The sequence below is a fragment of the Larus michahellis genome, chromosome 5, assembly GCF_964199755.1.
Source record: "Larus michahellis chromosome 5, bLarMic1.1, whole genome shotgun sequence".
Classification (NCBI taxonomy): domain Eukaryota; kingdom Metazoa; phylum Chordata; class Aves; order Charadriiformes; family Laridae; genus Larus; species Larus michahellis.
The window spans coordinates 56,188,111-56,208,932 of NC_133900.1; the positions used below are offsets into that span (position 1 = coordinate 56,188,111).

At 42.5% G+C, this 20,822-nt stretch overlaps 1 protein-coding gene across 1 annotated transcript in view; it reads left to right on the plus strand.

Annotated features, from left to right (window-relative positions):
- Positions 1-7,810, plus strand: part of RGS12 (regulator of G protein signaling 12) — an 89,937-nt gene extending 82,127 nt beyond the window's left edge. Inside the window, exon 18 of the mRNA XM_074587460.1 lies at positions 6,856-7,810. Within this exon, the coding sequence (XP_074443561.1) occupies positions 6,856-7,220 (365 nt within the window). The 3' untranslated portion in view covers positions 7,221-7,810. The remainder of the gene's footprint in view (positions 1-6,855) is intronic.
- The last annotated feature ends 13,012 nt before the right edge of the window (positions 7,811-20,822 follow it).

Here is a 20,822-nt window from a genome sequence, read left to right on the forward strand (position 1 = left end):
TGCAGAAATAAAATGCAGGGTGGACTCTCAGAGCCTGGGGCTGGCTATTGTTCCCAAAGACAAAAAAAAATTCCCAACTGCTCTTTTTTATTAGTCACAGAGAGGACGCCGTGCGCTGCAACCAAGCAATAGAGATCAGATAATATCAGCAGTATTTATGTGACTTTCACTTTTTGGCTACTAAACTTTTCACTTATAAGGGTAATGAATTCCAAGTGCGATAAACTTTGTGATAGTTAAGGAGATTAAAGTCAATCGCGTGTATCTTCCAAAATTCAAACCAAACCTTTATTTTTGTAAGAAATTTTATAATATTTTTATGTAGTTAATATTTTACACAATCCCTTAATTCACATGGCATATTTTAGAGAAAATCCAGCCGTTTCCTATGTAAATCAAGACAACCAAGTGAATGAAAAAGTAAATGAAATAAAAATTTAAGAAAAGGAAGGGATTATGACTAAAAGATGTAAAAATAATATAAATCATTATTTATGACAAAGGCTATTGTCCTGCAGTTAATTATAGCCTCACTGGCTCTGTGTAATTTTGTAGAAGATAATTGGATTCTGGATCAATATGAAGCAGTACTCGTGGGGATCCAGTAATACTAAGGCCAGAATCTGTTAATCCTCTTTTAATCAGAGCACGATGGAATCGGAGAATTAAATGTAGTACATGACTGAGATCAATAATAAACAAAGGAGAAGGAGAGTTATGTTAAGAGTAGACAACCAGGAAGCGAGGAAGGCCTTGAGGGGTAATTACTTGAAATGTAAGCTTATTTCAATCAAACAGCAAGATACGCATTTTGGAGAGAATCACAAATTGTACCACTGACTGGATAAAATGTTAGAAAAATTACAACTGCTCTTTGAAACAAATGCACCCAGGCTAAAACCCGAGCTGTTCAAACGCGTGACTTACGTTTAGACGGTGAAATGAACTTAGGTGAATTATTAGTTGAAATGTAACTGGTAGCCCTGCTAAGCCGCATTTTAGAGTTTCTTAATTGAAAAATAACTTAATGAATGGCAGATTAAATTAAAACTGATTGAAGTAGTTCAGCCCACTATTTCCCAACATACTACTCTCCGCAATAATTAAACCTGCTGTTTCTGTCTACTGATGGAAAAGCAAAACCAATGTTAACAAGAAATGCTGGAGGATCAAACCGAGGGCTGAATACTTTTAGGCTCTTGCAGAGATTTTTGTCACGCCTATTGCTCGGAAGAATTAAAAAATTACTTCAATTTTAGCAGTAGAGAAACAGGAAGTTGAAGCAAATTGGCCAGTTATTGAGGGCACGCGTGCCACTTGGGATCAGCGTTCAGAACTTCGTATTTTATTTCTACTCAGACCGTTCCTGGCTTTTAAACGGTGTTGTGTGCAGTTCCCTTCAGCAGCTGGGGTAGCCGTGTGTATAAAAGGTCACTGCCCCCAGCAAAGACAGTTTGCAGTGTTTCCTTTTTTGATGATCTATGCCACCGGTGAGCAGTAGTAGTAGTTATACCAGCTCCGTCTGCTATGGGATATTCAGAACTTGTCTTTCCAAATGTTTTGTGCTTTGTTCTTCTTGCGAATGCTTTTGAGGTGAGCGCAATGAAAGAATTTCTATCCGCCCTGTGCTTCTAAACGTAATGCTGCAAATGTATTCCAGAAATTCCCAGGACAAAAGTAAATAGACTGATAATGCAGAGTATTGCTGCTTTGTAGAATAAGCCATTTCCTAGCTTGATGCCCACATTGTTATTGAGTGTGATTTCAAGGCCCTGAGCATATGCTGCAATTGGTGTTTCATCATGCAAGTGAAATGCGGCATATAAAGTCAAATTTCCTTGGAAAAGATTTAACGTAAACTGTAGGTAGGAATCTTTTATTAAATCCTCTTTCTCCTTGGTGTTGTATCCGTTCAGAGATAAAAGGAAGGAAACTTTTGAAGGGAATTTAACCTGCAGAATTCTGAATCTTAAATGTGAAGTATCCTTTCCCCTTTGGAAGCATAGATCGCTTTGCAAACTTAAAAAAAAAAAAAGATTCTTACAGTGCTAACAGTACATCAGCCAGTGTGGAAGTCATGTATCCACCACTTAAAAGAATCCACGTGTGGGAATGCCTAAAATTTTCAAGTACCATTTCACAACAGTTTAGGATAGGAAGGGAGAAGTGTCTTTCCCAGAGTGAATCTGCCAGATTACACGTGTTTTAAGGAAAAAGAATTACTCATACTGAAATATTTCCAGGACATTGAAGTGAATGCCACTGCAGAAGTGACCTCGCAAAGCTCCTTTTTTATAGTCTCATGTAAAAAAATGCTCTCTCGGCCAGCGTGTTATCACTTCAGGACAGGTTGTTGTATGAAATCAGAGATGAGAACAGTATCTGCCCAACCTCCCGCATTAAAGAATCTGGGGACTGAAAATGAGCGATTGCATTTGGAGGTGGTGTATGCCAGTAAATAACCAATTCCAGGAGTTGTTCCTGAAAACTTTAGTCGTTTCTGTTCACAAGAGTTATGAGTATTGTGAAATACTTCAAACAGGCTCTTATCTGCTGTAAGCACAAAATCATTAAACTGGAGCTCGTTTCTTTTTAACAGAATATCTGATCCTCTCTGGCATTAGAAGTTGAATGCCTGGGATCAATGGTGTAGAAGTCAGCAGAATGTTCTTGTTATCTTTCAGTAGGAATGAGCCATCTAAATAGTAAATGGTTTTGACAAGAGCAGTAGGATTTTGGCAAAGGCAGAAAGCTAAATGAAATGCTGAATCTGCATGGAAGAGGTGTCTGTCTATAAGGAAATAGTGTTGGGAAAATTACGGAATAGAATTTTAACATTCTGTCATATATGAAATCCACTAAGTACGGACTTTGAAGCTCATCTCTTACAGTGAAACTTAATAACCGTCTACCTGCTTTTATAAAAAAAGATAAGTATGGATGGAACTAAAGTGAATGGAACTAAATCGAGTATTGATCACTTAAAAATAAAGGTGCTGAATTTCAGATCGGATCTAAATTATGCTTTAACAAGTGAATCATAACTGAAATTAGAACATTGAAAATAAATAGATCTAATAATTATGGTATAGAAATAATATCATTGCAAGACATTGTGGGTGGGCCTTTAAATCCCAAGCATCTGCATTGAGTTACGGTTATTTGATCCTATCTGCATTTGACAGTTAGTGCTGTGCCTGAAATTTCCAGGTTTTTTGTAACCTCCTCTTTGCCTGGAATTTAGCCAAATGCTCCTTTGGTCCTAAACTATTTGGAAGACAATGTCTTCCAATATCTTGCTAAGATCTTACTTGGAGCTTGAGCAATATTTTATACAGCAGAACAGAAAATCCCTTTGTGTTCGTCTGTAAAGACACTTTTCTATACTCATAATATTAAATTCAGAGAGGTTGAGAATAGTACACAAAATCAAAATTTCAGAAAAAGAGGAATATTGGTAAAGGAAATGAGGAGATCAGCCAAAACACTGCCTGGTCGTTTACCTTTGAAAAATGCAGACCAGTACACGCAGCCTTCTAAGCAGTCATTTAGGTGCGAGCCTGTAAAATAGCAGATCTCCAGTTTAAAGACAGAAGACGACATGCATCGTCCCATCTTTAGACCAGCTGGAACACATTAATGGGATCAGATGCGCAAGAAAATTCCCTTAGAGCTGCATGGAATGCTTAGCAGGGGAGCCGAAGGTTACCAAGAGGCGTGATTATTCTTTTCCAGTCTGTTTGGAAGTTGGTCTGTGCAACTGCTGCTCTAAGCACTGGCTTCCTTTCCCTTCTGAAGTTAGGTAGGACATTTGACAGGTCAGATTCAGGAAAATGTGGTATAATTCCTGACATGCTTTATGTAAGGCAAAGCAATCCGCAGAGATATCCATGGAAGTTTTTGTCACTTCTGTGCAAGAATGTGTGAAGAGAAATGTTATCTGTGAAAGCCCTCTGCACCTTCGATGGTGCCCGGCACAGCTGAGTTTGCGCGGGTATTTGTGACTCAAAAAGAGAAGACAAGTAGGAGACCAGTGCAGAAATGTTGTAGGCATCATTTAAACCTCATTATAAAGTTCCACTGAGTTCATGCAAATCTTGAGTCTATTTTAAAACTTGTGGGATAAGTTTATACACAAACTGGTTTTGGGAATCTCCTCTACTATTTGTGCTAAATACCCTTGCTTCATAAATGTTTTGTTTTTAAAAATGAGGGGGGAAAAAAGCACATTGAAATGTTTTTTCAGTGTAGTGCTACTCTTGAAATCATCTTCCCGTTTGGTGTACATGAGCCAAGATGTTTTGTACCCTACCAGGAAACAAGAAATTATCTTCACAGTGTCATTCCTTAGTCATTCCATATTCTTTTGAACCAGTATTTTAGATAAGACCTTCCCTGTTACTCTTCTGCCTCTAGTATAATAAATTAGATACTTCAGAGGGATTGCTCCTGAAAAGGGCATTAATAGAAGAAACTGCCCATAGTACAGGTTTATTCCTCTGCGGATGGACTTATGTCTTGTGAAGCCTGAGAGGTAACGCTGACCTTGTTTTTGCTTTGTTCCTATTAGACAACTCGCAAGTCCTGTTGTTCCATGTGGTGACTCAGCGACACCATAATTCCAAGACTTAATGGCATTTCTTGCACGTAGCTGTAGAAAGACTTAGCAACCAAATGAATACAGCAACACTTATGCCTTCCATGGCTTTCCTCAGCTCTTTCATCTGTTGTCCCCTGTTAATGCAGACTGTGTCTTTTGACCGTGGAAAGTGTTCTAGCTTAGTTCAAGTCAACAGAGCTATGAGATCTTACACTACCATTGAAGTTGGTTCTTTACATTCCATCCAGTAGAAAGATGTATCCTCAGTACTAGGACAACTGGATGACTCACGCTCTGTCAATGCAAACTATTTGGTGTAATTTTTCATTAGTATGGCTTTTTTGAAATTAATATCTCTCTTAAACCAAGATGAAAGGAGAATTAGAGATCTTCCTCAAAGGGAGGAATAGTAGATTAAAAAGGTCAAGAGCACAATTCAGTACATTCATGTTAAGATAAATAGTTTAGAATAGAAGAATAGCATTTTACACCACAGCCATGCAAACAGCAGTTAAAATTAAGCCAGTGTTCGGCTGCAGTAGGGAGATGTAAACATGAAGCGTAATATAGTCCCATTAAATGTTAGCTGTAATTTAGTAGGCTGGAATCGTGCTGGGCTAACAGGGCTGAGAAAGCTTTCTGCCTTCTCTCTGCTATTGCTCAGCTGATTTGTTTGCAGTTTGATCTAATTCCTCGGGATGTGAAAAAAGGCAAGCGTTACTGATGCGTAATATCCACATTATTAATGTGGGGTTGCGCTGCAGCTAAAGCACTAAAATAATATTGCACTACTTAGAATTTTAACTTATTTTCATTAAATAGAAAACTTTAACCCTTGAGCAGACCCTTGAGAGGAGTGATTTGATTGAAACAGTATGGAATGGCTTTTTGTGTCCCTTTCATTTGCATTTTTACCCTTCTTCATATCAAAAAGTTCTTGATTATGATGATTATACATTAACATTTATTTTTCTTGCAAAAAGCCCAGTACGCATCAATTTATGGAACAAACACAAATGAAAAATTTCAAAGCCAGCTATGGGATTTTACCACACAAGTTTCATGGGATTTATGTGGCTAAATGTGCTGGTCAGATACATGTGTGTACTGTGGTAAAAAGTTTAAAAATGGTGTAGGTAAGACATGTTAGACAAGATGGTATATTTTAAAAGACCAGCTGGTGTACGTGGAAAAATGAAATTAAATATGGAAGGCCTTCCTCGGGTCTGCCTTTGTGCCTTCAAAGGTTTTCTATTTTTTTTTCCTGGATACCAGTTGATCTAACAAAAGCAGTTCTCTCTGCAAATTTTGCCCCTTTTTATATCATTATGGTGCGAGCATCTCAACTACAGAAATCATATTCGTAACGGTGGTGCAAATCATGAAATCAGCTCATTCTTCATCCTTCCCTTCACAAGAAGCTGCCTTTGACACAGGAAAAGCAGCTTTATCTGCATTTGTTTAACAAGTGCCTCACAGTTTGCAGTATCACACCTAATGCAAAACTACCTTTTGGGGAGCTCAGAGTTTTTAATCTAGGGTTACCTCGGGATAGTAACGACTTTGTATGAGCAGTTGTAGAGAATAGACCCAAATCCTAATGACTGTGATTTTAGAGGCACTGTACCAAAAAGAAACCTCAAGGTTAAAAAAATCACATGTAACTCAGGTGTTTCTTGAATGTCTAAAGCCCTTCAGTGGATCTATTTCTTTTCTTCTTCTCTTGTAAACCGTGGCCCATAATTGCTCGGTTGCAGTTCAGAACAGTGAACTCCAACTTCAAATCATCCTTCCTTGGCCTGTTAGAGAACTAATCTCTAGCCAAGTAAAAATAATACCTCAGCAGGGATCTGGTATGAGAGGCCAGTTCAAGTCAGGGAACATCTCCTGTTCTGCCCCAGTGGAAGCTCTGCATTCTCTTCCTTCACTTTTGGGTTTGCTGGTGTAGCAGTTTTTGTTCTACAGCTGTAAAAATTTATACTAAGTAGGTATTTTTAATGGAGTTCTTTTAAAAACTTTGAAAAATGCTAAATTAGGACAGATACATATTACTGTTTTACATGTATCTTTGAGATCTACTGTTTAGTTACCTACTTGGTACATCAAGTCTCCTGTATGGGGCAGAGGAACATCCCAGCTGACTGTCTACCATTAGGACCTCAGAGGAGGCTGCAATATTGAAAACTGCTAAAAGCCAGGTGATACGTAACTCTTCTGTTTTGTGTTTTGTTTTTTGTTTTTAATTCTTCTGTTAGGTGCAAACCACAGAAAGAAAAGAGATTCACAAGGGACTTCAGGAAACTCTTGTGAACAAACCTCTCACAAAGCGAAGACCAGCAGAAGCTTTAATCCTCCTGGTGTGAGAGAGAACCCTCGTACGGAGCTCCCTGTGAACAGGATCATTGACGTGGATGGAGTCAAACTGGAAGAGGCTGGCACACGCTCCTGTGACGATTCTGAAGGGAACCTCAGCTTTGAAGGTTACATCTCTGAACTGAGATCTTGCCAAGGGAGGATGAGGACTGGAGTTTATAGGACATCAGACCTTCCATCTCTGATTTCTGTCAAGAGTGAGAAGAATAAGGGCACTGAGAATCAGTATAAAGCTACTTTCGTTTAAATCTCTCTTTTTAATTAAGAGTTCTGGTATTTTTGCTTGGCATCGGCAGCAACGGAGATATCCCTTAGAGACGTGTTTCTGCAAGTTATAAGTTGTTTTCAGTTGCTTTCAATAAGCCTGCCAGACCATCTCCTCTGATACGAGTTAGAGCCCATACAGTGAGAAAATAGTATTTCAATGCAAGTATTGACCTATGTGGTTTTGTTCTCTTACCGTTTCTATATCATTTTCCCTGGGATGGTTCCATTGCACAGTGCAATTAAAATTATTATTTCCAACCCTACCCTTCTTGTCTTTAATAAAGACAAACTCACTTTAAATTCCCCTATCCAAACTTTTTATTTAAGATAATTTCACTTTAATCTTCTAATGTTTTTTTCCTGGTCTGCAGGATTCCCTGTGTGTCGGTAGACTTTTGAAGTGGAAGTAAAATCAGTTGCTGGTGTAAAAAGCTTAGGATTATTTTCTTAATATCTTCCTATCTGTCTCATAACATTTGGGAAGAGGTCCAGGTGGAATTCAGTCTTGTCTAATGCATTGCCTGGAAGGATATATGCAATAAGACCGTTGTTATACAAGCAGTAGGAAGCAAAAAAAAAAAAAAAAAGCTGTGAATTTCCTGTTCTGGGAATAATAGCTGCTCCTGTAGCCAACACTGGTGATGTTTCCGTACCAGAAATGTGTATACTAATTATGTAGTGGTGGGAGGGTCAGCCAGGTCCCTACTCATCACTGCTCTTGGTGTCGTAGCTGTGGGGGAAGGTGGATTTTGTTATTGCTCTGTCAATAAGCGGTTAAGCGCCCCTCAATCTTCTTGTCGTTAATTCTAGTTTCAGTTAATCTTCTAGCCTTGGGCAGAGTTTTGAGAAAGAAAAGATACTTAAGACTACTGACATGTTGCTTTTGCCACCCACTCCTTTTCCTCCTTTCCCCTTTCTTCAGAAGAAGTTACGAGTTTGGACAAGCAAAAGGGTACACGAAGAAATGAGAGCATTGGGCCTCTGCTCATCAATGTGAAACAATATTGAGTGTATAAATTGAGACCTTCTGGTGGTTCACTCTTTGAAATGATTGTGAGACTTAAAAAGTCCTGTTGCGTAGTTCCTAGGCTGCAGATCCACACAGGCGGTAACTCTAAAGCATTACAGTAATTATTCACTAACTTCTCTTCTTTTGCTTCTAAAGCCTACCAAGAATTGTGAATTTTCTGGATAGCTGAGAGTACTGGAGGCAGTCACTCAGTTTCTTAAACTCAAATCTGTAAGATGAGAAAGAGGTACACATGATTTTATAAGAGTAAAGTAAGATTCCTAAAGCTTAAGAGTTATACATCAAATGCTCCAGTGATATAAACGGACACAGCACCCATTAGCTTTAATATTTGATTTTTTTGTTCTACTGCTAAGTGATTTTGCTCTTGATATTGAGGAAAGCCCTAGTTAACATTAGGCTCAACTCAGCGTGTGACTGAATGAGGATATATCCTATGAAATAGATTAAAACCAATTTGAGAATCACGCGAGAATCACGCGAAAATCACAGTGGTGTAACGACACTAGAGACTTGGGGAAACACAGCGGGCAGCAACTGAGATCAGAATTAGGAGTGAGTGAACAGGCTTGGAAACTGATGTAACCAGGTACCACACTGCAATGGGCTGTGCTGTTAAAATGCAGCCGCAGCATACTGGGTGCAGTCCGGCTTTGCAAGCACTCACGCTGTGTCTGTGCTGAGGGTAAAGGGGGAAAGCTTTTATACTGAGCCACAGGATGTGTTGGGTTGTATTGTACTGTATATCACCCGTGTGGCACACAATGTAACAAAACAGTCATAGCCCAATGACGTGAAAATACAATATTTAAGTATCTATGTATTTTTAAAGTGGTTTTCCCATGTTTCTTTTTTTACTTTTTTTTTTTTTGGTATTATTTTGCTAATAATTGCCCATGAGAGGATATTTCTTTGCACAGATGAAGGGTCACAATTTTTTTCTATCTTCTGGAAAATTAATGGCTTTGTTCTAATCAAGACCAACATTACACCAGTCAAACTGAAGAGAGGGCTTTTTGACCTGTGATACGCTTTGGACTTTTTGAGTGTCTTAGAAAATCAGATCCTGACTTAGTACAGGTAAAAGCTTGAAGTTCAACTGCAATAATTACAGTCTTTATTAATCTCTGATCAGTATTTTAGATGAAACAAGGTTACTTATCTTACATTGTGCAAGTGCGTTTAAGTGACTTTTAGTAAGCAATAAAAATTCTTCAGCTGGAAAAAGAGACAGCCGAGGGGAGATATAATAAAGTCTGAAAAGTCTTGAGGGCCACGGAAAGGGATTGACTATTTGTACTCTTTTCTAATACAAGAATTAGGGTCCATCAGATGAAGCTAGTAGAAGCCAGGTTCAAATCAAAGAGTTGGTTCTTCACCTTCTCATGTTTTCTTTCCACAAGTGCTCAGAAAACCGGCAAACAGAAACGCTGTTTTTAAATTCCGAGTGCAGCAAACTGGGTTTGGTTGGATCGAGGATTCAAAGGGAATGTGGCAGCATGGGAGAGTCAAGCTGTGTGCAGGAAAGTGAAGAATGTGAAAGAATGGAGTTTTCTTTAGCGTAGGGAAAAATCTTGGCACAATGCCTGGAAATCCTGTAAACAAAGGAACATGGGAAAAACTGTTCCTCCCTGTGCTGCGCTGTTATGCCAGTTATTGGCATATTGTTTAAAACAATGACTTCTTAGCTAGGACTCATGGAAATTCATTACTTAGACTTAGAAATAATTAAAGATATTCATTCTCCTATTCAATATCTGGCGAAATATAAGAGCTAAACCTGCTGGAATCAGTTGCCATGGATCGTGTAGTTAATAAAAATGAATGTGGACAGCCTGTCTCTGGCTGATGTTTTCAAAGATTTTACTGAGGATGTTGTCCGGTTTTAATTACTGTGTGGCTTCGACATTACAATATGATTTTAAGTTGCCTCATGATACTGTGATTTCCACTACTAATGAAATCTCCTTGCAATTAAAAAAGCAGCCTAATTGAAGTGCTGCGTGACAGGTTAATCCTTTATCTTGCCAGCTAGTTCCTAAAGATAATCAGATTTTATGTAGCTTCATCTCTCTTTTACTTTTCCCAGTTTTTCCCCTGTTGAAACTCCACTTGTACAGAGAGTTATGCTTATGTCTCCTTAATCCCACGATGATAAGTAAAAGGGGAATTTGGTCTCCCCTTCCCCTTATGTGTAAGAGGGAGATCCGCCGACCCATATCAGTACTCAAACCTGAAACTGTAACAACCAGTGATATAAAAAAAGCCCGACACACAGAAAATACCGAGCATCCTAAGTTTTATTTAATATACCAGTTCTCTCATATTTCACATGTTGTTACGGTATCTGATTTTCAAATGGTAGTGGTTTCAGCCTCATAGGCTCCGCAACAGCCACAGTTTTGTTGGTTTTTTTTTTTTTTTTGGTTTTAAATGCTCTGTGAAGAATAGAAAATATACATATAGGCAAACTTGCAGGGGGACTTCCCCCTTAGGATTACTATAGCAGCGTGCCTTGTCAACAAATCTGTGATATAACACACATGCAAAATAAACCACTGCGCAATTTCGCTCTGGGGGACTGCATGACAAATAACCGATGTTTTTTGAAGGCACGTAAACAGGCTTTGCGAAGAGACTTTGCAAGAGATTTACTGCTCTGTGGGAAGGAGCCAGTACCTGACTGTACCGTGTCCTTTCTCATGCCCCTGAAAGTCTTCTGGGAGCTATTTAATGTCTTTCAAGGATGCTGGGTCCTCCGCGCGTCACTTCTCCGCCTGAAAGTTTTGGCCTCTTTTCCTGCCTTTGCTCTAGTGTGCGTTGCTTTATTCCTCCTTCTTTTCTGATGCTGGAATTTACTGTTCTTAATAGAAAACTGTTAAAAGATGTGGCTCAGCTGATAGCCTCCTTATCTCGTCGTGGCAGAGATAATCAGGGTTTATGAGCTTATTTTGATTTTTTTAGAGGTAGCCTGATTTTTGCCACAAAACTGAAATCCTTACCAGTAGTTGCTTCTCAATAGTGGTGCTACTACTCACCCCAGGCCTCTCCAAAACAATATCCGTGGACAATGTTGTCATGTAAAATGGTCTCTCCCAAGGTACTCGGGAGCTGGGAGACTGGGCGAGTGTGCAGTAGTGTGCCGTATGGTTTGTGATGCAAACACCCGGAGGCATCTTCTCACAATTTCTCAAAGATTTTGGAAAGTTTCCAAAGGCTCAGTTAGACAAAGGCCATGGCCCAACGGCAGGTCCTTATCAAGAGGTGTGAGAAGCCAAAACCGTTGCAGGTCCAAGGCACTCCTCCTAACTCTCAACCGCAGCTCATTGTATTTGGTTTAGAAACGGACATATTTTCTGCATCGCCAGGCAGATTTCCAAGCTTTGTGGGAATGTAGCAAACCCGTGTGACAACAGTGCTGCTCTGCGGAGAGCGTGGGTGTTTTCCCTGCAGCAAAACCAGGTGGCACATCCAGGTACTTCTCTCTGCTTGTGCGCTTGGAACAGCATCCCAAGCGTAGCATGGTAGGGCACCGAACAACCACAACATTTGTGAACACTAATCCAACGCCAATTAAAACACAGGGCAAACTTTCATTACTGAAATATTTCCTTGCTGTAGACCAACTGTCACTTTTAGCTAGGTTGCTCTTGATTTTTTTCTGAGGACCTTTGTCTGCGGAGAAGCGCTGGCTGATCAGGTGGCTGCCGATCTTGCCTGCATTACTCAAAATGTTAGCACATCCAATATACTGCACACCAACCAACACGTTTTCTGAACTGTTTGGGTGGAAGATAAAGAATTTTTTTAATATTTTTTCATCCCAAGTGATCATTCGGTGCACAGTCTAAAAGTGTTGTTGTACAGAATTTTATTTGTATTCTTGTTTTATTTGTGGTTTTGTCTTTAATCTTCTATATAATAACTTTATAATATGAAAATGCACATTGGATTTATTTCTCATGCCTTGTCTCCCCAAAGTATTGAGAAATCCTGTACCGCACAATAATGTTTATAGAATCTTAAGTGTGTCAAACTCATTTAAAATGTTAATTGTGTATGTAGCAAGTAAATAATTTATACCACTGGAACTGATAATGTTTCACTGATATCTAATTTCGATGTAAGGAAAAGATGTGAAAAAGGTTTTTTCAGTTATTCTGGGACCTGCTGCCATTTGGACATCACAGCTTCAATAGAAGTATGAGACAATGTGAAACTAGTCTGCGTTTTATTAGATTTTGCAAAGATGTCTTCTTAAACCTAGCTTACATAAAGATATTCCTTTAAAAGGGGATTGTTAAGAATTTCTGCCAAATATTTATGTACCTTAAAAATAGCTCATCCTCTGGAATTTAATAATAGTGGGTTAGGTTTTTAGCCTTTAATTAATTCCTTTTGCTCTATTCTAGCAATACAAAGGGACTGCAAACCTGAGGTAAGGCAGTAGCTGAACGTTTTCCAGGTACAGTGTAATCCTCCTACGGCTTCCCTTCTGCATGGTCTTGGTGGCTTGTCAAGCTCTGTGGTTTCTGAGTGGACAAATGCATCAGAACTGCTCTGCCCTTGCAGCAGGCGCTGCTAAAACATGCAAACGCTCTATCTACCCGAGAGCAAGAGTGGAAAGAACTGGGGGGCCCAGTGGCTTGATGTCTGTGTGCACTAACCCAAGTCAGTGACATGATGCTCCTTAAATGGTTCTCTTCTCATTCACCACCCTCCTTGTTTGCACTTTGAACACTGTGCCAGAGCAAGGGGCAACGCCGAAGTTTGAGTGCCAACAGCAGGCAATAACAACAGATGGGAATGGGTTGAAATGTAACTCTTCCAACTCCATGCCGACAGTGTCTTGCTTCCCATGATAATCTTGCACCAGTTTCCAGTGCCGATGCTGAGTCCCACCCCTGCAGGTGCACAGAGCTGCAAAGCCACTAGAGCATTTCCAAGCGCCCATCGCCTGCATCGAGTACTCAGGGCGCGTACTGCAAAGACCACTCACCTGCCCCGCTGGAGAAGGCCCTGACATCGAAGTTTGGGAAGAGTATTCTTAAATACCTTGTGTCTGCTTTGCACCGGCCTGTGTCTGCTTACGCGCCAACCTGTACCTCGTTTGCATTCTCTTCCTGCAAAGATCCACTCACAATCTCAAAATAGCGTATAGTTATTGTACAGCTTCAAGCCTCAATTCCAGAGCAGGCTGATAAAGAAAGGAAAGGCCAGCTAGAAGTTCATGTAATTAATGCAAATCCTCTTCAAGTGGCAAAAACTTAAATCAGGGCACAAAAATTAAACTAATGTCTCTCCTTGTTCCTGTGAGAGATAACTGGGGTCTTTCTTAGTCATCTGAATCTTTTCTGGAAAGATGAAACTATGTGATGAGGGGAAACTACCCTTTAATTGCTGTTCTCCCTCATTTATAGACTTGCACAGGCATCTTTTTCAGTAACCATTTGCTAGTATATGAACACAATGAAGTCAAATACCAACAACATCCACATAACTTCAACGTCTTCCATGCTTTCAAAATTTCCAGAGTCAATACTACAGCCAGGATGAAGCAATGCCTGGCTGAGATCAGCCCTCTGTATGCAAAGCAGTTAGCTGCAACTTGTTTGCCACCAGGAGATAATTGGTGATGGTGGGCACATATCTTTGATCTTGTCCTTGCTCATTTGAGCATTGAGTAAAATATGTGCATGTGAGTATTAGAAAATCCAGACCAACACATGCCACAACTTCACTCCCTGACGAGAGGGTGAAGGCACAAACAGGCGGGTAGATGTTCGTCTTCCGGTTGGAAGGTGCTGGGTGGCTAATCAAGCGCCATCACACTCACACCACCTCAGCCTCCTGGAGAATGCCGGTCCTCCTATTGCATCTTGTCTGTTTGTTTTATGCTTTTGTTGGAAAGGGGCAGATACAGAAGTATGAGATTTTCCTGCCATGTGCCACAAGGATGTACAGGTAACAGCTGACATAGCTTATACCACAAAGGGACCCACTCTGCAGTGCCATAAGATGTAATTTTCCTTGCTAGGCAACTACATAGTTAACGGGATTTGGCCTTGTGTGAGCAGAAGAAAGTACAGTTTATATCAAAATAGATTAACAGAGCTAATCTGAAAGTCATGATTTCTGTTGTAAGAGAACCCAGTTGGGATCTTCTTGTCTAACTTTAGGTGTCTAATCCAAAGCTGCCTTTGTATCCCAAACACTGGTGTTACTTTATATATTTGTTAGAGATACAGTTAATACTGCCCATGGATATAAAGAATGATTTGTTTAATCCTTGAGTTGAAACATACCTTTGGACAGGTGACTTGTACCTTAAATTTCACTCGTCTGTATTTTCTAGGTCTCCATTACTTATGCCAGCAGCCTCGATACCTACCTCAGATGTAAATACAGATGCAGCAGGTCCCTGAAGCTGGGTGGGGTGACTCTGATCTGCCAGTTTCTCCTGATGTGTGAACAATGTAAGTCAATGACAGCTCAGATGATTGTTTCTGCAGCAATTACACAGAGCGGCAATTACATTTCTGCGGCAATTACAAGGAGTGGCACTGGAGTTACAGGGAAATGACGGGGGGGGAAAAAGAGAGAGAAGGAAATACAGCAGGGATTTTGGCCACCTTGTGAAATGCTTAGGCTAAGCCTATTCTTGAGGCTGGGGGTGAGGTAGCGAGTGGTTCACAATTCACTTCTGAAGTCAGGGTTGAGCAGTGGGCAGAGGGCTGCTCACCGGGAGGGACCCCAGATTCTTCCTGGTACATCTCCGCCTGCCTTACTTTTGGGAGTGCAGGAAAAAGGGGCATTTAGGTTTTGTCAGGGACAGAATCCCTATTGATTTGGTGAAAAAACTATGCAGCAGTCTCCAACAGGAGTAGATCAGGGACAGGTGAGCCGAGAGGGAGGTAATAGAGGAGAAGAGGAGGCCATGAGTAGTGGGGCTTTTGTATGCAGCAGGAGGGGGACCCTGGTAAGGGACATCCTTGTCCTTCCCTCCAGGAGGCAAGCTTATCTCTCTGCCTACCCATCACATTACCGTCTCTCCCAAACACACCCTGAGGTGTGGGACTGAGGTCCAAGGGTCCTGCTCTTGGAGGAGGTTCTTGCTTGGTCTTGCTCTTGGAGCAAGAGCCTGGCAGCAGCGAGACTGAGGGGAGAAGCTGGAGGAGTCCCTTAGAGGTTTGCCAGCAGATTTAGAATGCAAAAACCCCGGGGAAAGCCTGGGCAAACGCTGTGCTAGGTAAACTGATTGACAGTACAGATGATTGACAAATCTAAGGCGAATATCCTTATGATGACATCAGAAAATCCAGTGTCCAAGCAGCCCTGCTGTCCCTGGGCAGCTGCCGCAGTGGCACTGAGTGACAGGAGGGGTCCCTGCCCAGGGTGCAGGCTTAGCAGAGGGCACCTCATCGTGTGGCTTCCCCCGGTCACCGTAGCCAAAAAGCTGATCAATGCATGTCACCTGGCACTTCAACCCTTGGCATATGATTTACCTGCAAAGCAGAAAGTGAATGTTTAATAAGACATCTGTTTTCCATATATCTATATGCGGAAAAAAATTATAGGAAATATATATGTATACATGTATATATACACGCATACAGGTTTCCATACAGGATATTGTTAGGGCTGCAATCAGAATAATCAGAACACTATTTGTGAGTTCTGCTCTCCACCCTACCATAGGCAATAACCCCGACGTCGAGGCAGGCTGTGGGGCTGATGTCCTTCCCGTGGGGCTGTCCCTTGCATGTTACTGCTCTTTCCCACTTTGAAAGGGAAGACTTCAGCTGCCTCAGCTGCAGCAGTGGAGCCACCTTCCCTCACACATGCCTGACTTACAGACCATTTTAAAGTATGCCATGGGGGCGTCTAATATGCTAATGAAGAAAGTGGGTGGAAAAGCAGGATTTTGAGCATAGCTAAAAATGTACGTGCCTAACAATTGCAAATCAGCCTGTGCTGAAGTTACCTAAATGGGTTGGCATCGGTGGAAGGTGGGTGCCTCTACACCTCTTCTTGTCAGTTTTCAGTGAGTACATGGCTAAAAAAAATCATACGCCTCTGTATACGGGCCTACTGTTTCAGCCAGGGTTATCGGCAAAGGTTTGTATCGAAGTCCTTGAAAAATACAGTTACCTACTTTCCACTCTTATTCATATACAGTAGGAGGAACAGTCTCTTCGTGCAAACACATCCTAGACTGGTTGCAGGCATAGTATTTTAGGTATGTCATGACATCTGGGTGCATGAACAGAACTAAGTATCATCATGAAAAGGACTTCTAAAATCTTGCTTAGTTTTTGCAACTAGATCCATGTCTGGGGTGTATAAATGAAGGTTCTGCATATCGTGGCTTGTAGCGGAGCTTTAAATCACTCACAGATTTGTGTGATTAGGGGCATAAAATCACAGTCTGGTTTTGTTTCTGCAGCTCAAGCCTAGCTCTTCCATTGCTACTTTTATATGATTTGATTTTTCAGATCAGAACTAAAGTTTTCTGCATGTATGATAGAAACATTTGTAAGCACAGCTGCGAGTAGAGGCTTTAAAAATATATATTTGCAACTGCAGTAGCTGAATCTGGCTAAAAACTTGATTTCACAGAGAAGAAAGCATGAAGCCATTACAAAATCAGTGCACCCAAAGGGGGTCAATTGAAAAGAGAAACTGCAGGCAGGATATTGCCCGATACAGCATCCTGCCAAAGCAAAGCCAGCCATGCCAACGAGAAAAAGTGTACAGGAGGTCGTGGTCACAGAGTTGCAGCCTGATCAGGATGCCTCTTTGGGAAAGTAAACAGTAGCAGGAAAGACTGGTTCGGGTATGGATGAAAGGGGGCTACAGCCATAGGGAAAGTGCAAAAAAATGGGGAGAGTCTTCCTAAGAGTGCTGAAACCGGAGGAGAGGATGCCCGGGGTATTTGCTGTTGCTGCAGAGAGACCATTTGAAAGGCTGATGTGCTCGCCAAACCACTTTCCATTATTTACCTGAAGTCATGGCTAACCGGGGAGGTCCCAATGGACTGGAGGGTAGCAAATGTAGCACCCATCTAACAAGAAAGGCAGAAAGGAGGATCCGGGAAACTATAGACCTGTCAGTCTGACCTCGGTGCCAGGGAAGGTCATGGAGCAGATCATCTTGAGTGCCATTACAAGTCATATAATGGACAATCAGGGGATCAGGCCTAGTCAGCATGGGTTTATGAAAGACAGGTCCTGCCTGATGAACCTGATCTCCTTCTATGACAAGATGACCCGATTATTGGATGAGGGAAAAGTTGTGCATATTGTCTACCTAGACTTTTGAAAAGCATTTGACACTGTCCCCCATAGAATTCTCTTGGAAAAACTGTCCGCTCATGGCCTGGATGAGCATGCAGTCTGCTGGATCAAGCACTGGCTGGATGGACGGTCCTAAAGAGTGGTGGTCAATGGAGTTAAATCCAGCTCGCGGCCAGTCACAAGTGGTGTTCCTCAGTGTTGGGACCATTTCTGTTTAACATCTTTTTGATGATCTTGATAAGGACATAGGGTGTATCATCAGTAAGTTTGCAGATGACACGAAGCTAAGCAGGAGCGTTGATCTGCATGAGGATAGGGAGGCTCTACAGAGAGACTTGGATCGATTGGATTGATGGGCCAACGCTGATGGAATGAGCTTCAACAAGGCCAAGTGCCGGGTCCTGCACTTGGGCCACAACAACCCCATGCATCGCTACAGGCTTGGGGAAGTGTGGCTGGTGAGCTGCCTGGCAGAAAAGGACCTGGGGGTTCTAATTGACGAGCGGCTGAACATGAGCCAGCAGTGTGCCCAGGTGGCCAAGAGGGCCAATGGCATCCTGGCTTGTATTAGAAATAGTGTGACCAGCAGAAGGAGAGAGGTGATTGTCCCCCTTACTCAGCACTGGTGAGGCCACACCTTGAGTATTGTGTCCAGTTCTGGGCACCTCAATACAAGAGAGATATTGAGGTGCTGGAGCGAGTGCAGAGGAGGGCAACGAAGCTGGTGAAGGGCCTGGAGAATAAATCTTATGAGGAGCGATTGAAGGAGCTGGGACTGTTTAGTCTGAGGAAGAGGAGGCTGAGGGGAGACCTCATCACTCTACAACTACTTGAAAGGACACTGTAGAGAGGTTGGTGCTGGTCTCTTCTCACAGGTAATTAGCGATAGCACAAGAGGGAATGGGTTCAAGCTGCAGCAGGGTAGGTTTACACTGGACATTAGGAAAAAATTCTTCACAGAAAGAGTGGTCAGACACTGGAATAGGCTGCCCAGGGAGGTGGTGGAGTCACCATCCCTGAATGTGTTTAAGACTCGTTCAGATGTGGTGTTGGGGGATATGGTGTAGGGCAGAACTTTGTAGAGTCGGGTTGATGGTTGGACTCGATGATCCCAAGGGTCTTTTCCAACCTGAATGATCCTATGATTCTATAATTCTGTGATTCTGGTTGCTGCGCTGTGGAGGCTCCTGTGCTGGCTCCTGCTGGACACAGGCAATGAGGACAGGCTGTGAAGCTCTGGGCTGGGAAAAGAAGATGAATACAACAACCCTCTGACTGACAAGGTCTGATACTTTTAGCTGAAGGTAGGTATAACTCTGAGTGCGGACCCAGTGGTGTGGGAAGAGAAGGTGGTAGTGGAGAGTAAGACCAAAGAGGCCACCTCCATGGGGCAGCAGTGTGATAAGGGATAGAAGTGGTAGGTAACCACAGGATGTGGGGTTTGGTGGGGAGTAGTGTTTAACAAAATCATACCAAGGCCAACAGAGGAACCATGGGGAGAAAACCTTGGAGTCCAGGGGCAGATGCATCTCTATGGGGAGCTGTGATGGTAGCATGAAGGTCTGCAGAGTTGCTGAAGAAGGGCCCAAGCCCTGCAGAAGGCAGATGTAAGGGGAAGACCTGATACTGTGATGAGACCCGCTCATGCATGGAAGGAAAATGTTCACTCTGCTGCTGTGCACTGGAGGGGCAGTGGAGGCTGCTGGCAAGGTTGTGGTCCAGGATGGGATATCCATTGTCAGCATGTTGGGGGGGAACGAGGGTGGCGAGGGAGTGAGATGAAAAAAATAACATCATAGATGTGAAAACATTTTCAGTCCCTGGAGAGAAGAGAAAGGAAATCGGTGCAGAAAACCCCAGAGCTGTGAGTTTGCGGGTGAGGGAAGCCAGGAGAGCTGCTGGAGGCGCTGGAGGAGCGTGGGAGGTGAGAGGAGTGAGGAGGACTAAACATTTGGGTGAAGGCGTATCTTTCTGTCCCAGGATTATCTCTGCTGAAGCACAGCAGTGCCAAATCCATGTTTGCTGGATCCCAGCTTCCGAGCAACCAGCCTTCTGCAGCTGCGCTTTCACATCCTCGCTGCCTCTGGGAGAGGGGAGGACGGTTTGTAACGGCGCGAGCGTGGCAGAGGTTGTGCACAGCTTGGGGCCTGTGAATATTAACAGCAAGGTCTGGTGCAGGAGAGGGTGGACCGGGACTCCAGTACTCTCTGAAAGCCAAAACCATACAGGTTTTTTTTCCCCTGTGATTTCTGAAGCTCTCGGGGAGAGGAGGGGGTGACACCCAGAGGTGTTAGTGTTTGCAATGCGGCTATGTGGAAAGCTGTGCATTTTGGCTGCTACACTGTTTAAGGTGCATATGAATAACTCAACTTTTCAGTTTGATTTGAGCCAAAGCTTTTCTTTATTCTTGCTGAAACAAGCAAACGAGCAAAACGATTTCAGCTTCCTTCCTTTGCACGTGGCTTTAGCAAGAGGAGCGCGCTGGCTTTTCTCTAGGCACCGCTCCAGAACAGGGAAGAGGAGGTGGAGGCTCACTTCTTGCCCAGCGGTGAAGATGTTGGTTTTGGATTTGAGTTTGCACCTCAGATTGAGATGTGACCTCAGATTGAGATTGCACCGTTTCCTGTGACAGGTCTGACCCGTCCCCTCCCGTCTCGGGGCAGCCCTGAGCCGTGGGTGTTAGAGGGAAGGGGAAGGCTTCCTCATGAAGTGTTGCTGCATCGCCTTATTTTAAAACCTTTTAAAAGTCACTCGACTTGGAGCCCATGAGTATTATTAGCCTCAGTTCTAGTGATTAGGATATTCATTAAGTATTGGGGACATCTGAGTTTTGGTAACGGCTCCCAGGAACCGGAGGATAGGAATGATCTCAAGCAACAGAGGTGAAGGGAATCCCATCTGACGGTGACACAAAGGTTTGCAGGGAAAAAAAAGAGAGTCGGGAGGGTTTGTACGTCAATCTCATGTTGGCACTGAGTCCCTTGCTAGTACACCAGGAGTAGAGTTGTCACACATGATTGCTTGCATCCTACCCTCCTTGAAAGATGAACATACAGCTGTATTTTTCATGCTAGAAATACATCTAATTATCTCCAATTCACATGCTCTCATCAGGTTGTATAAACACCTTGGACGCAGCACGCTTGCAGAGACCTAGTTCCTTGGGCCAGCAATGCCATGGCTGCGACTGTCTCCTCACCCAGGAGGCTGGATTTGGGCTTCCTAACTATAATGTCAACTAAAGCCTGGAGATCCA